The sequence below is a fragment of the Lotus japonicus genome, chromosome 5 (assembly GCF_012489685.1).
Source record: "Lotus japonicus ecotype B-129 chromosome 5, LjGifu_v1.2".
NCBI lineage: Eukaryota > Viridiplantae > Streptophyta > Magnoliopsida > Fabales > Fabaceae > Lotus > Lotus japonicus.
This window is the reverse complement of record NC_080045.1, coordinates 24,706,094-24,734,024: the sequence shown is the minus strand read 5'-3', so window position 1 is coordinate 24,734,024 and position 27,931 is coordinate 24,706,094. Positions and strand designations below refer to the sequence as shown.

The 27,931-nt window shown below is 40.2% G+C and overlaps 5 protein-coding genes across 5 annotated transcripts; all 5 read right to left on the bottom strand.

Annotated features, from left to right (window-relative positions):
* Positions 1 to 454: 454 nt before the first annotated feature.
* Positions 455 to 1,181, bottom strand: LOC130719355 (uncharacterized). The gene is made up of 2 exons (XM_057569981.1): positions 1,022 to 1,181; positions 455 to 765 (listed from the first exon to the last, which is right to left on the bottom strand). Exons 1-2 carry the CDS (start codon positions 1,179 to 1,181, stop codon positions 455 to 457), a joined length of 471 nt encoding a protein of 156 aa, XP_057425964.1.
* Positions 1,182 to 2,165: 984 nt separating this feature from the next.
* LOC130719354 (uncharacterized) lies at positions 2,166 to 2,594 on the bottom strand. Its single transcript, XM_057569980.1, has one exon. It carries the CDS (start codon positions 2,592 to 2,594, stop codon positions 2,166 to 2,168), a length of 429 nt encoding a protein of 142 aa, XP_057425963.1.
* Positions 2,595 to 2,765: 171 nt separating this feature from the next.
* Positions 2,766 to 3,308, bottom strand: LOC130719353 (class E vacuolar protein-sorting machinery protein hse1-like). The gene has a single exon (XM_057569979.1). The coding sequence runs from the start codon at positions 3,306 to 3,308 to the stop codon at positions 2,766 to 2,768; it is 543 nt and encodes a 180-aa protein (XP_057425962.1).
* Positions 3,309 to 20,946: 17,638 nt separating this feature from the next.
* On the bottom strand, positions 20,947 to 21,934 carry LOC130719352 (uncharacterized). Its single transcript, XM_057569978.1, has 3 exons — positions 21,775 to 21,934; positions 21,247 to 21,518; positions 20,947 to 21,117 (listed from the first exon to the last, which is right to left on the bottom strand). Exons 1-3 carry the CDS (start codon positions 21,932 to 21,934, stop codon positions 20,947 to 20,949), a joined length of 603 nt encoding a protein of 200 aa, XP_057425961.1.
* A 985-nt stretch (positions 21,935 to 22,919) lies between these two features.
* On the bottom strand, positions 22,920 to 23,348 carry LOC130719351 (uncharacterized). Its single transcript, XM_057569977.1, has one exon. It carries the CDS (start codon positions 23,346 to 23,348, stop codon positions 22,920 to 22,922), a length of 429 nt encoding a protein of 142 aa, XP_057425960.1.
* Positions 23,349 to 27,931: the final 4,583 nt, after the last annotated feature.

Here is a 27,931-nt window from a genome sequence, read left to right as displayed (position 1 = left end):
CTTGAGAGAGAGAGCCTCATTAAACCTTACTAGGAAAAGCCCAATTGGGATACCTAGTGAAGGAAAAAGAGTACAACAATCCCTAAGAGATACCTTAATACATTACATTAACAAAATAAAGACGAAAGGAAATACATGACAATGAAAAATAAACAACAATACATTTGAAACGAAATACACATTAAGGCGTGAAGATTAAGTTTCATTATTATCGATTTCAGGAAGCTCCCAGATATGCTCCACCAAGTCTGCTTGAAGTTGGCGATGGATTGACTTTTCAATTTGATGTGCTCTCCTTTCCAACATATTTCTAAAAGCGGAATAGGACCGCTTAATACTTCAGCATCCGATATGTCATTATTGACCTGCTCATAAACAAAATTACCTTTGTACGTGTTGCGCTCATCTTCAACAATAATGTTATGCAATATGATGCAAGCATAGATTATTGACTTCATATCATTCGGATGCCACCAGCGTGATGGACCACGGACAATCGCAAACCGAGATTGGAGCACTCCGAATGCACGTTCCACGTCCTTTCTTGCTGCTTCTTGTCTTTTGGCAAACTTTTGCTTTTTTTCTCCTTGTGCATTGGGATGGTCTTCACAAATGTACCCCACTCGGGATAGATACCGTCTGCTAGATAGTATCCCATGTGATACATTGTTTCATTCACTCTAAATTTCACCATGGGAGCAGCTCCACGCAAAACCTCATTAAACACGGGAGATTGGTTTAGCACAGTAATGTCATTATTTGAGCCTGCAATGCCAAAAAATGCATGCCAAATCCACAAGTCTTGTGATGCCACTGCTTCAAGCATGATTGTGGGTCTTCCATGATCACCTCGGGTGTATTGACTTTCCACGCAACTGGACAATTCTTCCATTCCCAATGCATACAATCAATGGAACCTAACATACCTGGAAATCCACGAGACTCCCCCATTGAAGTAGGCGTGTCATATCTTCCTCGTTCGGACGCCTCAAGTATTACCCACCAAATACTTCACACACACCTTCTACAAAATTCTTTAAGCACTCAATTGCAGTACTTTCACCAATTCGAACGTACTCGTCAACACTATCAGCAGGTGATCCATACGCCAACATACGAATAGCGGCGGTGCACTTTTGTAATGGTGATAGACCTTGTCTTCCAACTGCATCAACAGACATTAAAAAGTACGGGTTATAAGACCCAAGGGCCTCTACAATTCTGAGGAACACATGCTTTCGCATTCGAAACCTTCATCAGAAAAGCTCTTCCGTGTATACAGGATTTTCAGAGAAGTAGTCCTTCATCAACCGCTCGTTCCCAGCTTCACGATCTCTCTTTATCACTCTTCTTGTTTTCTTGGGCCTAACGGTGTTGGCATGTTGTTGTTGTTGATAGAACTCCATCTCCTGCTGCACCATATCTTCAACGAACGTGTCATTCATAAAATCCTCCACACATTCGTTGTAAAATATGTTCAGTCGGGTAAATTGTTTGGTCATTATATGGCACAATGAGAAAATATTGGTGTAATTTGATAGTAGGAATACAAGATGAGAGAACGAAAGAACTCTTGAATGTTGAAATGAATGAAATATTACATGAATAAATAAGAGAAACAACGGCTATATTCCAACGACTATATTCCCCAACGGCTATATTCCCAACGGCTATATTCCCCAACGACTATATTCCCAACGGCTATATTTCCAAACGACTATATTTCCCAACGCTATATTTCCCAACGTCTATATTCCCAACGGCTACATTCCCCAACCGCATATTCCTCAACGGCTATATTCCCAACATTGACGTAGTACTTATTACGAAATCTGAATGATAAAATTACGACTTTGACAATATACTAATTAAGAAATTAGAATAACGAAATTACAACATTGATGCCAGTACACATGAAGAAACTAGAATAATAAAAATTACAACATTGATGCAATACACATTAAGAAATTGGAAGAATAAAATTACATCATTGATACACATTAAGAAACACAAGAAGATTTAAGACATTCCTAGTTCACTTAAGGCGAAAGCACGTAGTGAGTTATGCATACGCAATCTCCTCATCGTTCATTCCAGATGTGTTCTTGTAAGGATATCAATATATGCCCTAAAAGTTCTCCCGCCTTCTTAAATTTGAGTTCTTCCTATCTCAATTGCAGTTCACTTTGTTTCAGTTGTTGGTTAGCTTGTTGCAAATCTAGTTCTCTGTTCCTTATCTCCCTAAAATTTGCCATCATTTCCATTTTAGCCTTCCCCATGGCTAACACATCAGGGTGAGGAGCAAAAGATAGAGTACTTGACGCAGTATCTGTTGTTTTGGCCTTTCTCTTCTCTGCCTTTTTGCCCTTCGGGCGGGTTGTTGGTGGTGTTGCCTCATATTCGTCGCAATCAATTGATGCACTTGTGTCAGTCGATGTTCCGTCGGCGCCAGCTGCTGACTTCTTTTGTCCCCTTGAATTGGTTTTCATTGATTGTCCCTTCCACTTTGGTTCATCTTTCACCATCCGCCATACATTCTCATGTGTGAAATCTTTTTTATGGTCTACCTGAAATAGGGCATGCGCCTCAGCCATGATCTCCTTCTCTGAGTGTCCACTTTTCCAAGGATTGGTAACTTTGTTGTAGCAACCGGTAGAGAATTGAATATCTTTACTCAACTTTCCAAAACGACATTTTAGCATCTTCACTGTCCTCGGAGGAGTGTCAAAGTCACGGTACTCTTCAAATTGGTCGCGGATCCTATCCTAAAACTTTAATGCTGTTTGATCAGTTCCCACCGTCGGATCCTTAGAAATGTTGAGCCATGATTGAACAAGAAGTAAATCGTCTTTAACCCTCCATCTGGTGCGTTTCTTTCCAGAAGATTGATCTTCATCTTCAAGATCAATATCATCTAGACCCTCGTGTTGTGTATCATCAGGCGTAGCCTCACATTGTGTATCAGAGACTTTTGAACCAGTACTACCAGTAGGAGGGGCTTGGCTTTGAAATTGGTATTGTGGTGGATGCATGGGGTATTGTGGATTTGTGAAATTTTCATCAAGGTGAAGTGGTTGGTTTTGAGATGTATATGAAAACATTTGGTACTGAGAATTATGAACATTGCCACCGGTGTGAGGCGGTTGGTTTTGAGGTGGATATGAAGACATTTGGTATTGAGAATTTTGAAAATTGCCACCGGGGTGATGCGGTTGGTTTTGAGGTGGATATGGAGACATTTGGTGCTGAGAAATTTGAAAATTGCCACCGGGGTTATGCGATTGGTTTTGAGGTGGATATGGAGACATTTGGTGTTGAGAATTTTGAAAATTGCCTCGGGTGTGACGCGCTTGGTTGTGAGGAGGAAATGACGGCGTAGGTCGAAACACCTGTGAAGGTTGGTTTCCTTGTTGTAACACCGGCAGAGGTTGAGAACTTTCATTGGTGGGAAGTGTTTGATCGTCCAACAATTCATAGTATTGTTGATAATGATGGTGATCCATTTTGAATTTTGTTTGAATCTTTGGACAAGAGAGAACTTGTGGGAGTAAAAATTGATGTGTAAAATGATGAAGTGCACACTATATATAATGTATAAAAGCTGAAAATGGGAGAGAAACGGTAAAACTGGTATGATAACCGGCCAAACTGATCAGACAACCTAAAACGGTAAAAAAACCGGCTCTAGCCGGTCAAAACCGGTTTGAAACCGGTCCACAACGGGAGGGTGACCTGCCCAACCGGTCACCCTATATTTAAGCCCATTTCAGCCCCAAACCCGTACTAACCCTAGCCGTTTCTCCCCCTTCTCCTCGAAACCCTCTTCTCTCCTTCTCTTCTCTTCTTCTCCCCTCTTCTCTTCTTCTCTTCTTCTCCCCTCTTCTCTTCTTCTCTTCTACCTGCAACCTCACTGCAACCCCACCAAAACCCACCTCACTGCAACCTCACCACCACCGAAACCCAACCCACCTCACCGCCTCGAAACACCCAACACCACAGCCAAAATCCACCTCACCGCCTCCAAACACCCACCACCGCAACCAAAATCCACCTCACCGCCACTGACCCGCAACAAAACAACCCTCCCCGCCACCAAAAGCCCCCAAAACGACTGACCACCACCCAAATCGGAGCCACCAGATCAGATCAGGGGAAAGGAAGCCACTTTTCGCACATGCAAAGCCCCTTATTCTCCAGATCATCTCCCTTTCAAGCAGATCGAACATGCAAGGCTCTGAGATTTTTTTTTTCCTATGTAAATATCAGTTGCAGTGTAAAAGTTTGATTTTTTATCATTCAGTTTGATTTTGGTTGTAAAGTTTGGATTTTTTCCAAAAAAAATTGATTTTGGTTATGTTCTTGTGTTAGTTTATTTCAAATCTGTTGTTCTTCCTTCTTCTCTTCTACCGTTTCTTCCCTTTGAAAGTAGTTGATGAGGAGCATGTGAGAGAAAATAATAGTTTTTTAATATAAGAGCTCATTAAGCAGGAGCTCTTGCAGAAGAGCCCCTGCACTGTAGCTAAGAGCTTGAAGGCTCTCTCCAACGCACAGAAAAAATAAGAGCCGGCTCTTAAGCCCTCCAGCTGGGCTAAGTGTTGGAGATGCTCTAACTACTTGTTATATACATTGGATAATTCTTTTCTTTTCTTAATTTGTAACATGCGAACGGCTAAATAAAATAGCTTCTATAAATCACTTGGTTTCCATTTTTCAATACTCTTTTATTTAGCTACAAATAAATTAATCATATTATCAGATTTTTTGTCACTTTGCTTTTCATTTTTGTGCACATTCAAAATAAAAAGATATACATGACATAAATATGTAATTTTACTTGATTCATATAAAAAAAAAAGGCAGTTGATGCACAAAACTTCTGCATGCGTACGTGGGTGCACTAAGGGTTTGATCACCTGAAGTTTTTACACAAGATGGTGTTTTTAGGACTTGGACCTATGACAATCACGTGTTCTAGTCTAAATAACCTCTTGTGTGATAAAATAAAAATTGGTTTTCAAAAAGGAATTTGCTTGCAAAAATCTTACTTGGTAAAAAAATAAATGAAGCCTCAAATATTTGACTGTACGTGTAGAGAATAAAAAAAATGTTTGTAAAGTTTTTATGTAATATTGCCCCCACAACCAAACATTCCTGAATCCGTGACTGATGGTGATGATGGTAATCTAGACAAATATGGGGGAGAGACACATTTTGCAATCAAAACATTCAAACAACTCCCAGTGAAATACAAAGAGAAATGATTATGCTACCTCTAACAGCTCATACTGATAGTACTGGCAAATTAAAGCCTCAATAATTCTAAAACAGGACAAAATTCAAAACGTGATTGGAAATACCTAAATAGACAATTTTTGAGATGGCCATCATAGAAGTTGATGGTCTACCAGGGGTAGAATTTATAGCCAGGGGCATGAGTCACTAAAGATATTATTGATTTAACATAGTACTAGACTACTAGTTATCGAGAATCCATTGAACATAACGAAAATCAAATTTCCAATATTGTTGATTTAACTTATACTAATTTTCCAAAATATATTGGAATTAATTAGTTTAATTTTTTTTATTGTTTTTTCAAATATACTTTTTAATTTGCGTATTGATATAATATTTTAGCATTGAGCTTGAGCAACATGGTTTCGATCAAGGGAGAGGTCTAACACCGATCGAATCGACGTCATTTATCTTAAGGTACATTACCGGAAAAATACAATTAATAATTCATGTATACATGGGTCTTTATTATGTCAACTCATTTTAGGTACCATACATTTATCTCACTTAAGGTACCAAAGTAAACACCACTTTTAAATAGGTAGCAGAAATGTAATTTTTAAATTTTTCTTCCCACTTATGCCAATGCCAAGTAGGTATTTATTAGTCAATCTCCAACAAATGTGAGTCTAATTCTTAAAAATAAGAATTATTTCTTAATTATAGTTAGGGGGAGCCAAAAAATCTAAGAGAGGGGCGCGAAGATTTAACACATTACCTATAAAAAAGCTTAATTTTTTTAGGAAAATTCTTCCTTTACATTTTGTCTCCACTTAGTTTTTTTAAACAGTCTTCACTTAGTGAGAGTAGGACAAAAAGAGATAAACGAGAGATATTATATTTTTTTGTTAAAAGAAGAAAGCATGAGAGGTATAATATATGACGTAATAGAAAAATATGAGAGATAGGAAAAAAATGAGGAAAATGAAATGAGAGTCAAACCTCTTTTTCTTATATACATGATATGTGCAATAAAATTGATAAATAAATAATTTAAGTCACACTACTTCAACAAACAATTTCACTGTAAAGTTAAACACAAATGTTTTAAAAAAAAGGGTTAGTGTTAAGTTTATATTACTAAAATTATATGATTGGACTGGGCGAGACCCTAGGGTCCCTCGCCCAGGCGTGCCAGCCCGGGGCGACGCGCCAGCCAGGGCGTTGGGCCTTTCCCTGGAAGGCCCAACTGGCCCTTTAGGAGAAGTTAAGGGTGCCAAGCCCAAACCCCGAATGTATAAGTAGGGAGCGGTAACCAATTGTAAGGGACTCTTAGCTCATTTGAGAAATAACAACTTGAAATTCAGTTACTTTCTCTCTCTAAGCGGTTACGCTCTCACTCTCTCTAGATTCTTACATCACGATCCTCTCACTATGGGTACCGTACCTCATCTCTATGTTCTTGGATAGAACATTTGGCGTCGTCTGTGGGGAACGGTAGACTTCGATTCCCGGACTACGTGGATTGTGATTTGGTTGAGAGAAGTTCGATTTTCCGTGCAATTCTCTTCGGTTTTCTGGAATTTTGGTGTAATTCTTAGTTCGTTAGAAGCTCCGAATAGAAAAACTCTTCATTCAGGGTCTTAGTTAAAGTCCCCGAGAAGTTAAAGGTTAGCTTCGACGGACTTTCGGGAAGCAAAACCTAACAAGCGTACAGTCCAGAGTTTCGTATTGAAACACTGGTCATGGGAAAAATACCTAGAGGTTCTTATTCTCCCTTCAATTCTAAAATTCTCTTAAACAGTGCTCTAGGAGCGGATATAGCCTTTTTCGGACACTCTCGACCATAGTCGGGTGCGAATATGGCTCGTGCTATTACTAAGCTGACTACAGTGTCAACCTTAAACATAATCTGAACTTAATTATTATATAAATAGTTTTCGTGACTCGTAATAGGATTCGAGTCATGAAAATAACATAAAACAATAAAATATAATTACTTAATTACTCAACACGACGAAAGTAAATAAATAATCTAATTATTTAATTCGGGGTGGTGTATGCGTGCGGTTGTGCATGCGGCGTTGGGTCGTTAAAGCTCACAGCACAAGATCCCTAGAGATACACTAACAGAAAGGGACGCGCGTGCGCGTGTGAAATATGAGAGGGAAAGAGAGAAGAAAGAGACCACCATATCTTCATCAGCAGCAGTAACGGCAACGGAATCATACTCGCATTCTTCCACCACCATCTGCAAATTGCACCCTCAATCGTTACTTGACAGAGATTAATTCATTTCTTCACAACAATAAATAATCAAAACCATCAATAGTTCACACAGAAATGAAGTGAAAATGATTAATGCGAAATTAATTAAACTATCAACTTCATCAGGTTCAGTACTACATTGTGAAGAATTAAATAATTAGATTATGTGCATTTGAAGGTTTTTACTTTTTAACCTCTGACACCCTTTTGAAAAAAAAAAGAAACCTCATACAATTGTAAGATTTGGAAACCCCTTTTGAGCCTTTCTATCTTTGCTGCCTTGTCCTCTGCTGTATATCCCCTGCTTTCTTGCATTTGCTTATCCCCTGCTTCTGTTGCTTTGTTTGTATTACCTCCTTTCTTCTCCTTCCTTGTCTCTCCTCTGAGGTTTTCAGCCAGTGGTGTTACTGATCTTGGCATTATTGGTTCTTCTACAATTGTTTGTAAGATCAAAGTTTTGATCTAGTAGTACAACTCTATGTTTTGATGATTACAAGTTAACCTTTTGATATGAACAATTGTGGTACTCTAACGTGTTTTTCTGAGTGTGCTATCTACAGGCTCTGACCTCAACTCAATCTCACACAAATCAGAAGCACTGTGTATAAAGAGTGACCCAAGCAACGCTTTCGCATTCACCATGTTCAGTATGAACAGTGGAAAAGCTTTAGAAGTTCTGAAGTTATACAAACTCTGATGTGGACTCAGTCACTAGAAGCTCTGAAGATCCAGAAAGTCTGATAACCAAGAAACACTGAAGGCTCAGATATTCTGATGGTGTAGAAGACTCTGAAGATCCAGAAGCTGAATAGTGGAAACTCTGATGTCCAGAAGCAAGATACTCTGAAGACCATGTTCTTCCCTCTGAGTTCAGAATCAGAAGAAACAATGGTCAGAGGATCTGGGCTTTCCCTCTGACTCTGATCAACCGGCTTCACAAGTTCCAATATGAAGCATTCCCCTGATCAGAAGTCTCCTAGGTTTAAAGGTCAAGTCGCTATCCAAGTACAAAAGCAACTGTACCTTCCTGACGACCTACCTAACGTTCTCAGCCACAGCAGAAGCTGGATTTTCCAGAACTGCCCTCCAACGGTAGCATTTCCCATGCATCGCTCAACCCTAATCCTTGGAGTATATAAAGAGGCTGAAGACTGAAAGAAACGGCAAGAAGCATTCACATACGCAAGACATATTCAAAATCTTCTAAGTTTTCTTTCATCTGAAATTCATTGAGTTTACTATTAGCTTTTTAGAAGCAAATCTCTTGTAAACAATTCTTTGATAAACAGTTTGTTTAGTTCCTTTAGGAGATCAAGGTTGATCGGATCCTAGAGAAGACTAAGAGAGTGAATCTTAGTGTGAGCTAAGTCAGTGTAATTGTTAGTCACTTGTAGGTTTCAAGTGCAGTTGTAACTCTTACCTGATTAGTGGATTGCCTTCATTCTAAGAAGGAAGAAATCACCTTAACGGGTGGACTGGAGTAGCTTGAGTGATTTATCAAGTGAACCAGGATAAAATCCTTGTGTTCTTTTCTATCTCTTATCTTTAGCACTTAAGTTCTCGAAAGATTTGTCAAAATCTTTAAGGTGGAAGTTTTATACTGAAAACGTTATTCAAACCCCCCCCCCCTTTCTACCGTTTTTCATACCTTCAATTGGTATCAGAGCGCAAGTTCTGATTACCACACCTAACAGTGTTCAGTGATCCGGGCTGGTGTGAAAAACAATGGCTGCCACCACCAGTGAAACTCAAAGAGATGGTTACAATGCAAAGCCTCCTATGTTCGACGGTCAAAGGTTCGAATATTGGAAAGATAGACTGGAAAGTTTCTTTCTGGGTTTCGATGCAGATCTCTGGGTTATTATTGTGGATGGCTACGAGCGTCCAGTTGATGCAGATGGCAAGAAGATCCCAAGGTCAGAGATGACTGCAGATCAAAAGAAGCTGTACTCACAACATCACAAAGCAAGAGCAATTCTTCTAAGTGCTATTTCCTATGAAGAGTACCAGAAGATTACAGATCGTGAGTTTGCGAAAGGCATTTTCGAATCTCTGAAGAGGTCTCATGAAGGAAACAAGAAATTTAAAGAATCAAAGGCATTGTCTTTGATCCAAAAGTATGAATCCTTCATCATGGAGCCAACTGAGTCCATTGAAGAAATGTTCTCCAGATTTCAGTTGCTTGTAGCTGGCATACGACCTCTCAACAAGAGCTACACAACAAAAGATCATGTCATAAGGGTCATCAGGTGTCTTCCTGAAAGTTGGATGCCTTTGGTGACTTCAATAGAGCTCACGAGAGACGTTGAGAATATGAGTTTAGAAGAACTCATCAGCATTTTGAAATGCCATGAGCTGAAGCGCTCAGAGATGCAAGATCTAAGGAAAAAGTCCATAGCCTTGAAATCTAAATCTGAAAAGGCTAAGGTTGAGAAGTCAAAAGCTCTTCAAGCTGAAGAAGAGGAATCCGAAGAAGCGTCAGAAGATTCTGATGAAGATGAGCTGACTCTGATCTCCAAGAGACTCAATCGCATCTGGAAGCATAGGCAGAGCAAATACAAAGGCTCTGGAAAGGCAAGAGGAAAGTCTGAATCCTCAGGTCAGAAGAAGTCCTCACTTAAGGAAGTCACATGTTTTGAGTGCAAAGAATCAGGGCACTACAAAAGTGACTGTCCAAAATTGAAGAAGGACAAGAAGCCAAAGAAGCACTTCAAGACAAAGAAGAGTCTGATGGTGACATTTGATGAATCAGAGTCAGAGGATGTTGACTCTGATGGTGAAGTCCAAGGACTCATGGCTATTGTCAAAGACAAGGAAGCAGAGTCAAAGGGAGTTGTTGACTCTGACTCAGAATCAGAAGGAGATCCTAACTCAGACGATGAAAATGAGGTATTCGCTTCTTTCTCTACCTCTGAACTGAAACATGCATTGTCTGATATTATGGATAAGTATAACTCCTTATTGTCTAAGCATAAGAAGCTGAAAAAGAACTTATCTGCTGTTTCCAAGACTCCTTCTGAACATGAGAAAATTATTTCTGATTTAAAAAATGATAATCATGCCTTGATCAATTCTAACTCTGTGCTTAAGAACCAGATTGCTAAGTTAGAAGAAATTGTTGCCTGTGATGCCTCTGATTGTAGAAATGAATCTAAGTATGAAAAGTCTTTTCAAAGATTCCTAGCTAAAAGCGTGGATAGAAGCTTAATGGCTTCAATGATCTATGGCGTAAGCAGAAATGGAATGCATGGCATTGGCTATTCTAAACCAATTAGAAATGAGCCCTCTGTGTCTAAAGCTAAATCCTTGTATGAATGCTTTGTTCCCTCTGGTACCATATTGCCTGATCCTGTACCTGCTAAAGTTGCTAAAAACCCTCTTAAAAAGGGATCCTTCTCTATGACTAAATATCATGCAAATATTCCTTTAAAATATCATGTTGAGACACCCAAGGTGATCAGAACCTCTGGGGTAACTAACAAGAGAGGACCCAGAAAGTGGGTACCTAAGGACAAGATTATCTATGTTGCGGATATCCTTGATAGCTCCACTGAAACACCAATCATGGTATCTGGACAGTGGATGCTCGCGTCACATGACGGGAGAAAGGCGTATGTTCCGAGAGCTGAAACTTAAGCCTGGAGGCGAAGTTGGCTTTGGAGGAAATGAAAAGGGTAAAATTGTTGGTACTGGTACTATTTGTGTAGATAGTAGTCCATGCATTGATAATGTGTTATTGGTAGACGGCTTAACACATAACTTATTGTCTATAAGTCAATTAGCTGACAAGGGTTATGATGTTATATTCAATCAAAAGTCCTGCCGGGCTGTAAGTCAGATCGATGGCTCTGTTCTGTTTAACAGCAAGAGGAAGAACAACATTTATAAGATCAGATTATCTGAGTTGGAGGCTCAGAATGTGAAGTGCCTTCTGTCTGTTAATGAAGAGTAGTGGGTATGGCATAGACGGTTAGGGCATGCCAGTATGAGAAAGATTTCTCAGCTGAGCAAGCTAAACCTTGTCAGGGGCTTACCCAATCTGAAGTTCGCTTCAGACGCTCTTTGTGAAGCATGTCAGAAAGGCAAATTCACAAAAGTCCCTTTCAAGGCAAAGAATGTTGTCTCAACCTCAAGGCCGTTGGAACTTCTGCATATCGACCTTTTTGGACCAGTGAAAACTGAGTCTATAGGTGGCAAGAGATATGGGATGGTTATCGTTGATGACTATAGCCGCTGGACATGGGTAAAGTTTCTAACCCGCAAGGATGAGTCTCATGCTGTGTTCTCTACCTTCATTGCTCAAGTGCAAAACGAGAAGGCTTGTAGGATTGTGCGTGTCAGAAGTGACCATGGTGGAGAGTTTGAGAATGACAAGTTTGAGAGTCTGTTTGATTCCTATGGAATTGCACATGATTTCTCTTGTCCCAGAACTCCTCAACAAAATGGTGTTGTTGAGAGGAAGAACAGAACTCTTCAGGAGATGGCTAGAACCATGCTCCAAGAAACTGGCATGGCTAAGCACTTTTGGGAAAGAGGCAGTAAATACAGCATGTTACATTCAGAACAGAATCTCTGTGAGACCAATTCTGAATAAGACTCCTTATGAATTGTGGAAGAACATAAAACCCAACATTTCTTATTTTCATCCTTTTGGCTGTGTTTGTTATGTTCTCAATACTAAGGATAGATTGCATAAATTTGATGCTAAGTCTTCTAAGTGTCTATTACTCGGTTACTCTGAGAGATCTAAAGGTTTTAGATTTTATAATACTGATGCTAAGACTATTGAAGAATCTATTCATGTTAGATTTGACGATAAGCTTGACTCTGACCAGTCAAAGCTAGTTGAAAAGTTTGCAGATTTAAGCATTAATGTTTCTGACAAAGGCAAAGCTCCAGAGGAAGATGAGCCAGAGGAAGATGAACCAGAGGAAGAAGCTGGTCCCTCTAACTCACAAACTCTGAAGAAGAGCAGAATCACTGCAGCTCACCCTAAGGAATTGATTCTGGGCAACAAAGACGAACCAGTCAGAACCAGATCTGCCTTCAGACCTTCTGAAGAGACCTTGCTCAGTCTGAAAGGATTGGTGTCCTTAATTGAACCCAAGTCCATAGATGAAGCTCTTCAGGACAAGGATTGGATTCTGGCCATGGAAGAAGAATTGAATCAATTCTCCAAGAACGATGTTTGGAGCTTAGTGAAGAAGCCTGAGAGTGTCCATGTTATTGGAACGAAATGGGTATTCAGAAACAAGCTGAATGAGAAAGGAGATGTAGTCAGAAACAAGGCAAGGCTAGTTGCTCAAGGCTACAGCCAGCAGGAAGGAATAGACTACACTGAAACATTTGCTCCAGTAGCAAGACTGGAGGCAATCAGATTGTTGATCTCTTTCTCAGTAAATCACAACATAGTTCTACATCAGATGGACGTGAAGAGTGCCTTCCTAAATGGTTATATTTCAGAAGAAGTCTATGTTCATCAACCCCCAGGTTTTGAAGATGAGAAGAAACCAGACCATGTGTTCAAATTGAAGAAATCACTCTACGGTCTGAAGCAAGCTCCCAGAGCATGGTATGAGAGACTTAGCTCATTCCTTCTGGAGAATGAGTTTGTAAGGGGTAAAGTAGATACAACTCTTTTTTGCAAGACTTATAAAGATGATATCTTAATTGTGCAAATTTATGTTGATGATATTATATTTGGTTCTGCTAATCAATCTCTATGCAAAGAATTTTCTGAGATGATGCAGGCTGAATTTGAGATGAGTATGATGGGAGAATTAAAGTACTTTCTGGGAATACAAGTTGATCAAACACCAGAAGGAACATATATCCATCAGAGCAAGTACACTAAAGAACTTCTGAAGAAGTTCAATATGCTGGAATCTACAGTGGCCAAGACTCCAATGCATCCTACATGCATTCTGGAGAAAGAAGATAAAAGTGGTAAAGTATGTCAGAAGCTCTATCGTGGCATGATAGGTTCACTTCTATACTTAACTGCATCTAGGCCAGACATATTATTTAGTGTTCATTTATGTGCTCGATTCCAATCAGATCCAAGGGAAATCCACTTAACTGCTGTTAAGAGGATCCTAAGGTATTTGAAAGGCACCACTAACCTTGGCTTGATGTATAAGAAAACATCAGAGTATAAGCTTTCAGGTTACTGTGATGCTGATTATGCTGGAGATAGAACAGAGAGAAAAAGTACTTCTGGAAATTGTCAATTTCTGGGAAGCAATCTAGTCTCATGGGCAAGCAAGAGGCAATCAACCATTGCACTATCAACTGCAGAGGCAGAATATATCTCAGCAGCAATATGCAGCACTCAGATGCTCTGGATGAAACATCAGCTGGAGGATTATCAGATCCTTGAGAGCAATATCCCAATCTATTTTGATAACACTGCTGCAATCTCATTGAGTAAGAATCCTATCTTGCACTCAAGAGCAAAGCACATTGAGGTAAAGTATCACTTTATTAGAGATTATGTACAGAAGGGCGTACTTCTTCTGAAGTTTGTTGATACTGACCATCAATGGGCAGATATCTTTACAAAGCCCTTAGCAGAGGATAGATTCAATTTTATTCTGAAAAATCTAAACATGGACTTCTGTCCAGAGTGAAGATGGATCAGAACCTCTGACTATGATACTTCTTGATCAGAAGATGTCTAGTCCAGAAGGTAACTCAATCAGAGTGTGTGTACCCACTGGTACTGACTCTGAAGCTGAGACAACAACACGTGTGTCAGTATTTCTGATGCATAGTTCCTTGTGCCCGTGTGACAGTCTGTTATGATTGCGTGTAGATGTGCTTCTCTCCTGTGTGTGATTTGTGTATTTACTGTTACTATCTATCTTTAATTTTCAACCGTTGATCTTAAAGTGCTTTTTAAATCAACAACGGTTATTTGTCAAAACCCACTATACACACACGATCTCTTTCACTTCCGGTTTTTACTCTCGCTCTCTCTGCTTTTCAAAACCGCTTATTCTCGATTTCTCTCTCGATCTCTCTTCATCTTTCAACCTTCATCTTCTACCTTAAACCTTCAACCGCTTCAAAAATGGTGAGCCAAACCAGAAGATCTACTGCAGATGCACCCCAGTTCCCTCACATGGTAGTTGGTCTAGCAACGGGTCAAAGGGGCCCTGAGAATCCGACACCAGATCAAGGTCAAGCTCAAGAGCAGATTCTTCCAATTGCAGAACGGGGCTGTGCCGTTCATTGTGTTTTTGCTCCTGAGGAACTTCAAGTCCTGGCAGAATGGAGATTCGACCTCGACAACCTGGCTACAAATGGGTATGATCTTCGTCCTGAAGTCCAAGTTCAAGGTTTGGGAAATTACTTCAACAGACTTCGAGGACCGGTGTATGAGAAACTGGTAAAGGAATTCTGGAAGCACGCCGACTGCGATGATACTCAGGTGGTATCTCACATTCTTGGAAGAAAGATCATCATCACTGAGAAGTCATTCGTGAACTTGCTAGGTGCAGATACTGCTTTTGGGTATCGTTTCCAACTCACGGAATCGAAGCTGAAACCCAGCACCAAGGATACAATCAACCAGGCCCTGTACACCACTTACAAACCGGGCAAGACGACTTACAAGGTGATGGACCTTCATCCCAAGCTCAGGATCTGGCACAAAATCTTGCTCCACTGCATAAACCAGAGACCAAAGGGCAGTTCCCCAGACTACATCAACTTCAACCAGAAGGTGATGTTGTTCTTCATCCAAGACCAGAAGAAGATCTGCCTTCCCTACTTCCTGTTCTCCTACTTGAAGGAATGCATCCGGAAGTCTCGTACCACTGCCTCCATCAAGTCAGCGATCAAGTATATTCCCTTCGGGAGACTTTTGTCTGATCTCTTCATTGAGAGTGGCCTCGTTCAAGATCTGATAAATGCTGGATGCACAGAGGATCTGACCACCATTGTCAGTGATGTCTTCACGGCAAACTCTCTAAAGAAGATGGGCCTAATCAAGAAGAAGATTGCTCCTGCCCATGAAGACACATCTTCTGAGATCAGAAGCAGAAGGATGCCTCTGAATGACTACCCTCTGTGGACGCAGGCAGACAATCCTGACGCCATTAGGTGCTATGTTGAAGACCTAAGGGCTCAAGGATTCGAAATTGATCTCGATGATTTCTTCAGCAGACTGCCGCCAGCTCCAGAGTTTCCTTCTCCTCCCAAGAAGAAAGTTCAGAGGAAGATGGTCCTAGAAGAATCCTCTGAGGAATCAGATGTCCCTCTGGTCAAAAAGAAGAAGAGAAAGCCTGATGATGGTGATGATAGTGATAATGAGGATGGTCCTCCTAAGAAGAAGAAGAAGCAAGTCAGAATCGTGGTGAAGCCTACTCGGGTGGAACCAGCTGCTGAAGTGGTTAGAAGGACTGAACCTCCTGCCAGAGTGACAAGATCATCAGCACTTTCAAGTAAGTCTGCAATTGCTTCTGATGATGATTTGAATTTATTTGATGCACTCCCCATTTCTGCCATGCTCAAACACTCTTCAAATCCCCTCACTCCTATTCCTGAATCCCAACCAGCTGCACAAACCACCTCTCCACCACATTCCCCAAGGTCTTCGTTCTTTCAACCTTCCCCTACTGAAGCACCTCTCTGGAATTTGCTTCAGAACCAACCCTCTAGGTCAGAAGAACCAACCTCTCCCATTACCATTCCATACAACCCATTAGCTTCTGAACCCATCATTCATGAACATCCAGAGCCTACCCACACAGAACCTGGACCCAGAACCTCTGATCACTCTGTCCCAAGAGCATCAGAACGTCTGGCTCCCAGAACTACTGATACAGACTCTTCCACAGCCTATACACCTGTATCCTTCCCAACCAATGTTGCTGATTCTTCTCCCTCCAATAACTCTGAATCCATTAGAAAATTCATGGAGGTCAGAAAAGAAAAGGTGTCTACCTTAGAAGAGTATTACCTCACTTGTCCAAGCCCTAGGAGATATCCTGGCCCTAGACCTGAACGTCTAGTTGACCCAGATGAACCTATCTTGGCCAATCCTTTACATGAGGCAGACCCTTTGGCTCAACAAGCTCACCCTGCCCCTGACCAACAAGAGCCTATTCAACCAGAACCTGAACCCGAACAATCTGTGTCTAACCAATCCTCGGTTAGATCACCTCATCCTCTGGTTGAAACTTCAGAACCTCACCTTGGAACCTCTGAACCCAATGCTCAAATGTTTAACATTGGTTCTCCACAAGGTGCCTCTGAAGCCCACAGCAGCAATCACCCAGCCTCTCCTGAAACCAACCTCTCCATCATTCCTTATACTCCCCTCCAACCCACATCTCTCTCTGAGTGCATCAATATTTTCTATCATGAAGCCTCCTTGAGGCTACGCAATGTGCACGGTCAGACTGACCTCAGTGAGAATGCTGAACGTGTGGCTGATGAGTGGAACACTCTGGGCACTTGGCTAGTGGCTCAAGTTCCAATTATGATGCAGCTCCTGCATGCAGAGGGAAGTCAGAGGATTGAGGCTGCAAAGCAAAGGTTTGCTAGAAGGGTGGCTCTTCATGAACAAGAACAGAGAAATAAGCTTCTTGAAGCTATTGAAGAAGCCAAGAGAAAGAAAGCTCAAGCAGAAGAAGCTGCACGTCAAGCAGCAGCTCAAGCTGAACAAGCCAGACTAGAGGCAGAACGACTTGAAGATGAGGCTGAAGCTCTTAGATGCCAAGCACTTGCACCAGTTGTGTTTACTCCTGCTGCTTCTGCTTCCATTCCAGATCCTCAAGCTGCTCAGAATGTTCCTTCCAGTTCTACTCAGTCAAGCTCATCCAGACTCAACATCATGGAACAGCGTCTTGACATTCATGAATCCATGCTAATTGAGATGAAGCACATGATGATGGAACTTCTGCGTCGAACTGATAAACCTTAGTTTTTAGGATCTCTTCGTTTTTCTTTTTCTTTAACGTTGTTTTATTTTTGTTAAACTCTGTTTCTTTTTATTTATTTATTCTACTTTGTTCGTTTGTGATTATCTATGCATATCTATATATATATTTGTGTCACATATGTTTGCAAAAATCTTTTTATTCATAATATCTTTATGTTTACATCATACATTCTTTCCCTAAAGTCTAGAATGGAGGATCTCTCCTCATTCTTCTGCATTCCTGGCGCTGCTCTGACCTATCCTTCTCCAGACGCTCCAGTACATGCTGGATGTTGCTGAGCCTGTTCTTTAGCTCATCCCTCTCCAGAATCTCTTCTGAAGTCTTGAGCTTCTCTTCCAAACTCCTTTTTTCTTCCAGCAGCTTGAGTTCAAGCCGGCTGAGTTCTTGCACCTCCTCAACGAAGGCAAGAAATTCCCTCAGGTCTCTCTCCAACTCTAGACGCAGGTCCTCCTCCAGCAGTGTCCGTGTTAGCTCCGAGATGGTCGCTGTACCCTCTGGATGCCTGATGTTAAGGAACAAGTCCTCCTCGAAGGCCTTCTTCCTCAGCTCTTCTAGTGCTACGATGTATGATGCCATTTTTTTTTCTTACTGAAAATTGTTCGAGGTGTGAAGCTTACCTTTCTCTCCAACGCTTTATATAGGCTTCACTTTCTCTCTGAAAGTTAATGCTCCTACAGTTTCTCGAGGTTAAGTTCTTGGTAACTGACCCTTCTCTTTACTCCCTTGACCGGTAGTAAACGTTCTTCTCTTGCATTAACTCTTCTATTTATTTCGCCTAACTCTGATTCTTGCATCGTTTTCATTTCCTTTAAACTTAGACCTTCTCTAAGGGGGAGTACCTTGTACTTCAAGCTAAGTTTTTCACACCCCAAGCTTTTTGCTTATGACAAAAAGGGGGAGTAAACCCAGTTTTTGATGTGTAAGATGTGTTAGTGTGAGTTATTTTTCTTTTGGAGAATTTAAGAGTTCCACCTTCATGACCATAGATGTGTCACTGGGCAAATACAAGGAATACATTTCACTTCTTCTGAAGTGATTCTAGTTGACTCTGATACCCAAGACTCTGACACCTTGTCCATGACTCTGATTACTTATGCGCTCTGATTACTCGATTTTCATCTATGTCATAAGTTTTTCACTCTGAACTCTTATATCATTTAGCTCAGAATCTAGACTTTACTAACGTTTTCATCAAGTATTAGATTCAGGGGGAGCTAAGCTCAGAATCAAGCAGTGACTGGAATTCAGAATGAGCAAGATAAACTATTCACATCAGGATAAGTATTATTCTATATCTCTAAACTCTGAGTGAATTCAGTTTAATGTTTAAGAATTGTTCATCAAAAATCTTAGTTTTGTCATCATCAAAAAGGGGGAGATTGTAAGATCAAAGTTTTGATCTAGTAGTACAACTCTATGTTTTGATGATTACAAGTTAACCTTTTGATATGAACAATTGTGGTACTCTAACGTGTTTTTCTGAGTGTGCTATCTACAGGCTCTGACCTCAACTCAATCTCACACAAATCAGAAGCACTGTGTATAAAGAGTGACCCAAGCAACGCTTTCGCATTCACCATGTTCAGTATGAACAGTGGAAAAGCTTCAGAAGTTCTGAAGTTATACAAACTCTGATGTGGACTCAGTCACTAGAAGCTCTGAAGATCCAGAAAGTCTGATAACCAAGAAACACTGAAGGCTCAGATATTCTGATGGTGTAGAAGACTCTGAAGATCCAGAAGCTGAATAGTGGAAACTCTGATGTCCAGAAGCAAGATACTCTGAAGACCATGTTCTTCCCTCTGAGTTCAGAATCAGAAGAAACAATGGTCAGAGGATCTGGGCTTTCCCTCTGACTCTGATCAACCGGCTTCACAAGTTCCAATATGAAGCATTCCCCTGATCAGAAGTCTCCTAGGTTTAAAGGTCAAGTCGCTATCCAAGTACAAAAGCAACTGTACCTTCCTGACGACCTACCTAACGTTCTCAGCCACAGCAGAAGCTGGATTTTCCAGAACTGCCCTCCAACGGTAGCATTTCCCATGCATCGCTCAACCCTAATCCTTGGAGTATATAAAGAGGCTGAAGACTGAAAGAAACGGCAAGAAGCATTCACATACGCAAGACATATTCAAAATCTTCTAAGTTTTCTTTCATCTGAAATTCATTGAGTTTACTATTAGCTTTTTAGAAGCAAATCTCTTGTAAACAATTCTTTGATAAACAGTTTGTTTAGTTCCTTTAGGAGATCAAGGTTGATCGGATCCTAGAGAAGACTAAGAGAGTGAATCTTAGTGTGAGCTAAGTCAGTGTAATTGTTAGTCACTTGTAGGTTTCAAGTGCAGTTGTAACTCTTACCTGATTAGTGGATTGCCTTCATTCTAAGAAGGAAGAAATCACCTTAACGGGTGGACTGGAGTAGCTTGAGTGATTTATCAAGTGAACCAGGATAAAATCCTTGTGTGCTTTTCTATCTCTTATCTTTAGCACTTAAGTTCTCGAAAGATTTGTCAAAATCTTTAAGGTGGAAGTTTTATACTGAAAACGTTATTCAAACCCCCCCCCTTTCTACCGTTTTTCATACCTTCATTGTTGGCTTCAGCATTCCCAGTTGCGCCTGCATCAAGTGAGCCTTCAATCAGTTACATGCAAAGTCTGTTTCTTTTAGCTTGAAAGTGAATAATTTTGTTATTGATTTTCATTAGTCCTCATTACTATTTTCAAATGAATATAATGAAATTAAAATAAGGAGACACTACATCCTATGGGACGGACGTAGGTTGAAGGACAGTGGGGCAAATGCCCCCATGAAATTTGTGAGCAATACATTAACATATACTCTGGTATTATAAGTTGCCCCCACCAAAATTGCTAATGCCCCCGTACTTCTAGAGATACTATAAGAGCAACTCCAATGCCTTGGGCTTTTATACACTATTCAGCACTATTCTGCACTATTTATGTGCCACGTTCAGATTTAAGAGCCTGCTAAGAGCCTGAAGCAGATTTTGCTCTAATGCATGGGCTCTTAAATTACTATTACAAGGGTCCCACTGTGTCCCACCATACAACATTAAATAATGATATTTATTTTCACCCAATTTAAATTTAAAATTTAATAGTATATCAATACTTCAACTAGAAATTAATTTAATTATTACTTATACTAATTTAATTTAAAATTAATTTTACTAAAATTTTAAAAAATAAATTTTAAATTTGAACATGTTAACTTAAAAATTTTAAAAAAAAGTACATTGTATTGAATTATAGAAATAAAAGAGAGCCAAACTTGAGAGAGAGAGAGCCTCATTAAAACCTTACTAGGAAAAGCCCAATTGGGATACAAGCCTAGTGAAGGAAAAAGAGTACAACAATCCCTAAGAGAGACCTTAATACATTACATTAACAAAATAAAGACGAAAGGAAATACATGACAATGAAAAATAAACAACAATACATTTGAAACGAAATACACATTAAGGCGTGAAGATTAAGTTTCATTATTATCGATTTCAGGAAGCTCCCAGATATGCTCCACCAAGTCTGCTTGAAGTTGGCGATGGATTGACTTTTCAATTTGATGTTCTCTCCTTTCCAACATATTTCTAAAAGCGGGAATAGGACCGCTTAATACTTCAACATCCGATATGTCATTATTGACCTGCTCATAAACAAAATTACCTTTGTACGTGTTGCGCTCATCTTCAACAATAATGTTATGCAATATGATGCAAGCATAGATTATTGACTTCATATCATTCGGATGCCACCAGCGTGATGGACCACGGACAATCGCAAACCGAGATTGGAGCACTCCGAATGCACGTTCCACGTCCTTTCTTGCTGCTTCTTGTCTTTTGGCAAACTTTTGCTTTTTTTCTCCTTGTGGCATTGGGATGGTCTTCACAAATGTACCCCACTCGGGATAGATACCGTCTGCTAGATAGTATCCCATGTGATACATTGTTTCATTCACTCTAAATTTCACCATGGGAGCAGCTCCACGCAAAACCTCATTAAACACGGGAGATTGGTTTAGCACAGTAATGTCATTATTTGAGCCTGCAATGCCAAAAAATGCATGCCAAATCCACAAGTCTTGTGATGCCACTGCTTCAAGCATGATTGTGGGTCTTCCATGATCACCTCGGGTGTATTGACTTTCCACGCAACTGGACAATTCTTCCATTCCCAATGCATACAATCAATGGAACCTAACATACCTGGAAATCCACGAGACTCCCCCATTGAAGTAGGCGTGTCATATCTTCCTCGTTCGGACGCCTCAAGTATTACCCACCAAATACTTCACACACACCTTCTACAAAATTCTTTAAGCACTCAATTGCAGTACTTTCACCAATTCGAACGTACTCGTCAACACTATCAGCAGGTGATCCATACGCCAACATACGAATAGCGGCGGTGCACTTTTGTAATGGTGATAGACCTTGTCTTCCAACTGCATCAACAGACATTAAAAAGTACGGGTTATAAGACCCAAGGGCCTCTACAATTCTGAGGAACACATGCTTTCGCATTCGAAACCTTCATCAGAAAAGCTCTTCCGTGTATACAGGATTTTCAGAGAAGTAGTCCTTCATCAACCGCTCGTTCCCAGCTTCACGATCTCTCTTTATCACTCTTCTTGTTTTCTTGGGCCTAACGGTGTTGGCATGTTGTTGTTGTTGATAGAACTCCATTTCCTGCTGCACCATATCTTCAACGAACGTGTCATTCATAAAATCCTCCACACATTCGTTGTAAAATATGTTCCAGTCGGGTAAATTGTTTGGGTCCATTATATGGCACAATGAGAAAATATTGGTGTAATTTGATAGTAGGAATACAAGATGAGAGAACGAAAGAACTCTTGAATGTTGAAATGAATGAAATATTACATGAATAAATAAGAGAAACAACGGCTATATTCCCAACGACTATATTCCCCAACGGCTATATTCCCAACGGCTATATTCCCCAACGACTATATTCCCAACGGCTATATTTCCAACGACTATATTTCCCAACGGCTATATTTCCCAACGTCTATATTCCCAACGGCTACATTCCCCAACCGCTATATTCCTCAACGGCTATATTCCCAACATTGACGTAGTACTTATTACGAAATTTGAATGATAAAATTACGACTTTGACAATATACTAATTAAGAAATTAGAATAACGAAATTACAACATTGATGCAGTACACATGAAGAAACTAGAATAATAAAATTACAACATTGATGCAATACACATTAAGAAATTGGAAGAATAAAATTACATCATTGATACACATTAAGAAACACAAGAAGATTTAAGACATTCCTAGTTCACTTAAGGCGAAAGCACGTAGTGAGTTATGCATACGCAACTCCTCATCGTTCATTCCAGATGTGTTCTTGTTAAGGATATCAATATATGCCCTAAAGTTCTCCGCCTTCTTAAATTTGAGTTCTTCCTATCTCAATTGCAGTTCACTTTGTTTCAGTTGTTGGTCAGCTTGTTGCAAATCTAGTTCTCTGTTCCTTATCTCCCTAAAATTTGCCATCATTTCCATTTTAGCCTTCCCCATGGCTAACACATCAGGGTGAGGAGCAAAAGATAGAGTACTTGACGCAGTATCTGTTGTTTTGGCCTTTCTCTTCTCTGCCTTTTTGCCCTTCGGGCGGGTTGTTGGTGGTGTTGCCTCATATTCGTCGCAATCAATTGATGCACTTGTGTCAGTCGATGTTCCGTCGGCGCCAGCTGCTGACTTCTTTTGTCCCCTTGAATTGGTTTTCATTGATTGTCCCTTCCACTTTGGTTCATCTTTCACCATCCGCCATACATTCTCATGTGTGAAATCTTTTTTATGGTCTACCTGAAATAGGGCATGCGCCTCAGCCATGATCTCCTTCTCTGAGTGTCCACTTTTCCAAGGATTGGTAACTTTGTTGTAGCAACCGGTAGAGAATTGAATATCTTTACTCAACTTTCCAAAACGACATTTTAGCATCTTCACTGTCCTCGGAGGAGTGTCAAAGTCACGGTACTCTTCAAATTGGTCGCGGATCCTATCCTAAAACTTTAATGCTGTTTGATCAGTTCCCACCGTCGGATCCTTAGAAATGTTGAGCCATGATTGAACAAGAAGTAAATCGTCTTTAACCCTCCATCTGGTGCGTTTCTTTCCAGAAGATTGATCTTCATCTTCAAGATCAATATCATCTAGACCCTCGTGTTGTGTATCATCAGGCGTAGCCTCACATTGTGTATCAGAGACTTTTGAACCAGTACTACCAGTAGGAGGGGCTTGGCTTTGAAATTGGTATTGTGGTGGATGCATGGGGTATTGTGGATTTGTGAAATTTTCATCAAGGTGAAGTGGTTGGTTTTGAGATGTATATGAAAACATTTGGTACTGAGAATTATGAACATTGCCACCGGTGTGAGGCGGTTGGTTTTGAGGTGGATATGAAGACATTTGGTATTGAGAATTTTGAAAATTGCCACCGGGGTGATGCGGTTGGTTTTGAGGTGGATATGGAGACATTTGGTGTTGAGAAATTTGAAAATTGCCACCGGGGTTATGCGATTGGTTTTGAGGTGGATATGGAGACATTTGGTGTTGAGAATTTTGAAAATTGCCTCGGGTGTGACGCGCTTGGTTGTGAGGAGGAAATGACGGCGTAGGTCGAAACACCTGTGAAGGTTGGTTTCCTTGTTGTAACACCGGCAGAGGTTGAGAACTTTCATTGGTGGGAAGTGTTTGATCGTCCAACAATTCGTAGTATTGTTGATAATGATGGTGATCCATTTTGAATTTTGTTTGAATCTTTGGACAAGAGAGAACTTGTGGGAGTAAAAATTGATGTGTAAAATGATGAAGTGCACACTATATATAATGTATAAAAGCTGAAAATGGGAGAGAAACGGTAAAACTGGTATGATAACCGGCCAAACTGGTCAGACAACCTAAAACGGTAAAAAAACCGGCTCTAGCTGGTCAAAACCGGTTTGAAACCGGTCCACAACGGGAGGGTGACCTGCCCAACCGGTCACCCTATATTTAAGCCCATTTCAGCCCCAAACCCGTACTAACCCTAGCCGTTTCTCCCCCTTCTCCTCGAAACCCTCTTCTCTCCTTCTCTTCTCTTCTTCTCCCTCTTCTCTTCTTCTCTTCTTCTCCCCTCTTCTCTTCTTCTCTTCTACCTGCAACCTCACTGCAACCCCACCAAAACCCACCTCACTGCAACCTCACCACCACCGAAACCCAACCCACCTCACCGCCTCGAAACACCCAACACCACAGCCAAAATCCACCTCACCGCCTCCAAACACCCACCACCGCAACCAAAATCCACCTCACCGCCACTGACCCGCAACAAAACAACCCTCCCCGCCACCAAAAGCCCCCAAAACGACTGACCACCACCCAAATCGGAGCCACCAGATCAGATCAGGGGAAAGGAAGCCCCTTTTCGCACATGCAAAGCCCCTTATTCTCCAGATCATCTCCCTTTCAAGCAGATCGAACATGCAAGGCTCTGAGATTTTTTTTTTCCTATGTAAATATCAGTTGCAGTGTAAAAGTTTGATTTTTTATCATTCAGTTTGATTTTGGTTGTAAAGTTTGGATTTTTTCCAAAAAAAATTGATTTTGGTTATGTTCTTGTGTTAGTTTATTTCAAATCTGTTGTTCTTCCTTCTTCTCTTCTACCGTTTCTTCCCTTTGAAAGTAGTTGATGAGGAGCATGTGAGAGAAAATAATAGTTTTTTAATATAAGAGCTCATTAAGCAGGAGCTCTTGCAGAAGAGCCCCTGCACTGTAGCTAAGAGCTTGAAGGCTCTCTCCAACGTACAGAAAAAATAAGAGCCGGCTCTTAAGCCCTCCAGCTGGGCTAAGTGTTGGAGATGCTCTAACTACTTGTTATATACATTGGATAATTCTTTTCTTTTCTTAATTTGTAACATGCGAACGGCTAAATAAAATAGCTTCTATAAATCACTTGGTTTCCATTTTTCAATACTCTTTTATTTAGCTACAAATAAATTAATCATATTATCAGATTTTTTGTCACTTTGCTTTTCATTTTTGTGCACATTCAAAATAAAAAGATATACATGACAATAAATATGTAATTTTACTTGATTCATATAAAAAAAAAAGGCAGTTGATGCACAAAACTTCTGCATGCGTACGTGGGTGCACTAAGGGTTTGATCACCTGAAGTTTTTACACAAGATGGTGTTTTTAGGACTTGGACCTATGACAATCACGTGTTTCTAGTCTAAATAACCTCTTGTGTGATAAAATAAAAATTGGTTTTCAAAAAGGAATTTGCTTGCAAAAATCTTACTTGGTAAAAAAATAAATGAAGCCTCAAATATTTGACTGTACGTGTAGAGAATAAAAAAAATGTTTGTAAAGTTTTTATGTAATATTGCCCCCACAACCAAACATTCCTGAATCCGTGACTGATGGTGATGATGGTAATCTAGACAAATATGGGGGAGAGACACATTTTGCCAATCAAAACATTCAAACAACTCCCAGTGAAATACAAAGAGAAATGATTATGCTACCTCTAACAGCTCATACTGATAGTACTGGCAAATTAAAGCCTCAATAATTCTAAAACAGGACAAAATTCAAAACGTGATTGGAAATACCTAAATAGACAATTTTTGAGATGGCCATCATAGAAGTTGATGGTCTACCAGGGGTAGAATTTATAGCCAGGGGCATGAGTCACTAAAGATATTTATTGATTTAACATAGTACTAGACTACTAGTTATCGAGAATCCATTGAACATAACGAAAATCAAATTTCCAATATTGTTGATTTAACTTATACTAATTTTCCAAAATATATTGGAATTAATTAGTTTAATTTTTTTATTGTTTTTTCAAATATACTTTTTAATTTGCGTATTGATATAATATTTTAGCATTGAGCTTGAGCAACATGGTTTCGATCAAGAGAGAGGTCTAACACCGATCGAATCGACGTCATTTATCTTAAGGTACATTACCGGGAAAAATACAATTAATAATTCATGTATACATGGGTCTTTATTATGTCAACTCATTTTAGGTACCATACATTTATCTCACTTAAGGTACCAAAGTAAACACCACTTTTAAATAGGTAGCAGAAATGTAATTTTTAAATTTTTCTTCCCACTTATGCCAATGCCAAGTAGGTATTTATTAGTCATCTCCAACAAATGTGAGTCTAATTCTTAAAAATAAGAATTATTTCTTAATTATAGTTAGGGGGAGCCAAAAAATCTAAGAGAGGGGCGCGAAGATTTAACACATTACCTATAAAAAAGCTTAATTTTTTTAGGAAAAATTCTTCCTTTACATTTTGTCTCCACTTAGTTTTTTTTAAACAGTCTTCACTTAGTGAGAGTAGGACAAAAAGAGATAAACGAGAGATATTATATTTTTTTGTTAAAAGAAGAAAGCATGAGAGGTATAATATATGACGTAATAGAAAAATATGAGAGATAGGAAAAAAAATGAGGAAAATGAAATGAGAGTCAAACCTCTTTTTCTTATATACATGTATGTGCAATAAAATTGATAAATAAATAATTTAAGTCACACTACTTCAACAAACAATTTCACTGTAAAGTTAAACACAAATGTTTTAAAAAAAGGGTTAGTGTTAAAGTTTATATTACTAAAATTATATGATTGGACTGGGCGAGACCCTAGGGTCCCTCGCCCAGGCGTTCCAGCCCGGGGCGACGCGCCAGCCAGGGCGTTGGGCCTTTCCCTAGAAGGCCCAACTGGCCCTTTAGGAGAAGTTAAGGGTGCCAAGCCCAAACCCCGAATGTATAAGTAGGGAGCGGTAACCAATTGTAAGGGACTCTTAGCTCATTTGAGAAATAACAACTTGAAATTCAGTTACTTTCTCTCTCTAAGCGGTTACGCTCTCACTCTCTCTAGATTCTTACATCACGATCCTCTCACTATGGGTACCGTACCTCATCTCTATGTTCTTGGATAGAACATTTGGCGTCGTCTGTGGGAACGGTAGACTTCGATTCCCGGACTACGTGGATTGTGATTTGGTTGAGAGAAGTTCGATTTTCCGTGCAATTCTCTTCGGTTTTCTGGAATTTTGGTGTAATTCTTAGTTCGTTTGTGAAGTCTGATGGAGACACGTCGTTGGAGACGCGACAGAGAGCAGGAGCAGCGGCGCGGTTCTCCACCGCGTCGCGTAAGAGGCAGGCCACGGCGGGAACAAGTCCGCCGCAACGAGTCCGAGCAATTGACTCCTCCTCCACCTCCACCGCCTCCACCTCCTCCTTCTCCAACACCTCCTTTGCCTTCTCCTTCGTCCTCACCGGAGCAACAGAGCTAACCAACACACTCGCCGGCAGCCTCACGCGGAGAACACCGCCGCTACAAGCTCCGATCACCGGTCGCGATTGCAACGTCTGATCCGAAGTGTCGATGACATTCGGCAGCGGAA

What these genes read in the sequence shown, in the direction of transcription:
- LOC130719355 (XM_057569981.1), bottom strand. Translation starts at nt 1,181, where the DNA reads ATGTCTGTTGATGCAGTTGGAAGACAAGGTCTATCACCATTACAAAAG. An exon ending in CTTAAAGAATTTTGTAGAAG is followed by an intron (nt 766 to 1,021) that starts GTGTGTGTGAAG and finishes TTGGCATTGCAG; the next exon opens with GCTCAAATAATGACATTACT.
- LOC130719353 (XM_057569979.1), bottom strand. Translation starts at nt 3,308, where the DNA reads ATGTCTCCATATCCACCTCAAAACCAATCGCATAACCCCGGTGGCAAT.
- LOC130719352 (XM_057569978.1), bottom strand. Translation starts at nt 21,934, where the DNA reads ATGTCTGTTGATGCAGTTGGAAGACAAGGTCTATCACCATTACAAAAG. An exon ending in CTTAAAGAATTTTGTAGAAG is followed by an intron (nt 21,519 to 21,774) that starts GTGTGTGTGAAG and finishes TTGGCATTGCAG; the next exon opens with GCTCAAATAATGACATTACT. An exon ending in TCCAATCTCGGTTTGCGATT is followed by an intron (nt 21,118 to 21,246) that starts GTCCGTGGTCCA and finishes GTTTATGAGCAG; the next exon opens with GTCAATAATGACATATCGGA.
- LOC130719351 (XM_057569977.1), bottom strand. Translation starts at nt 23,348, where the DNA reads ATGGCTGAGGCGCATGCCCTATTTCAGGTAGACCATAAAAAAGATTTC.
- LOC130719354 (XM_057569980.1), bottom strand. Translation starts at nt 2,594, where the DNA reads ATGGCTGAGGCGCATGCCCTATTTCAGGTAGACCATAAAAAAGATTTC.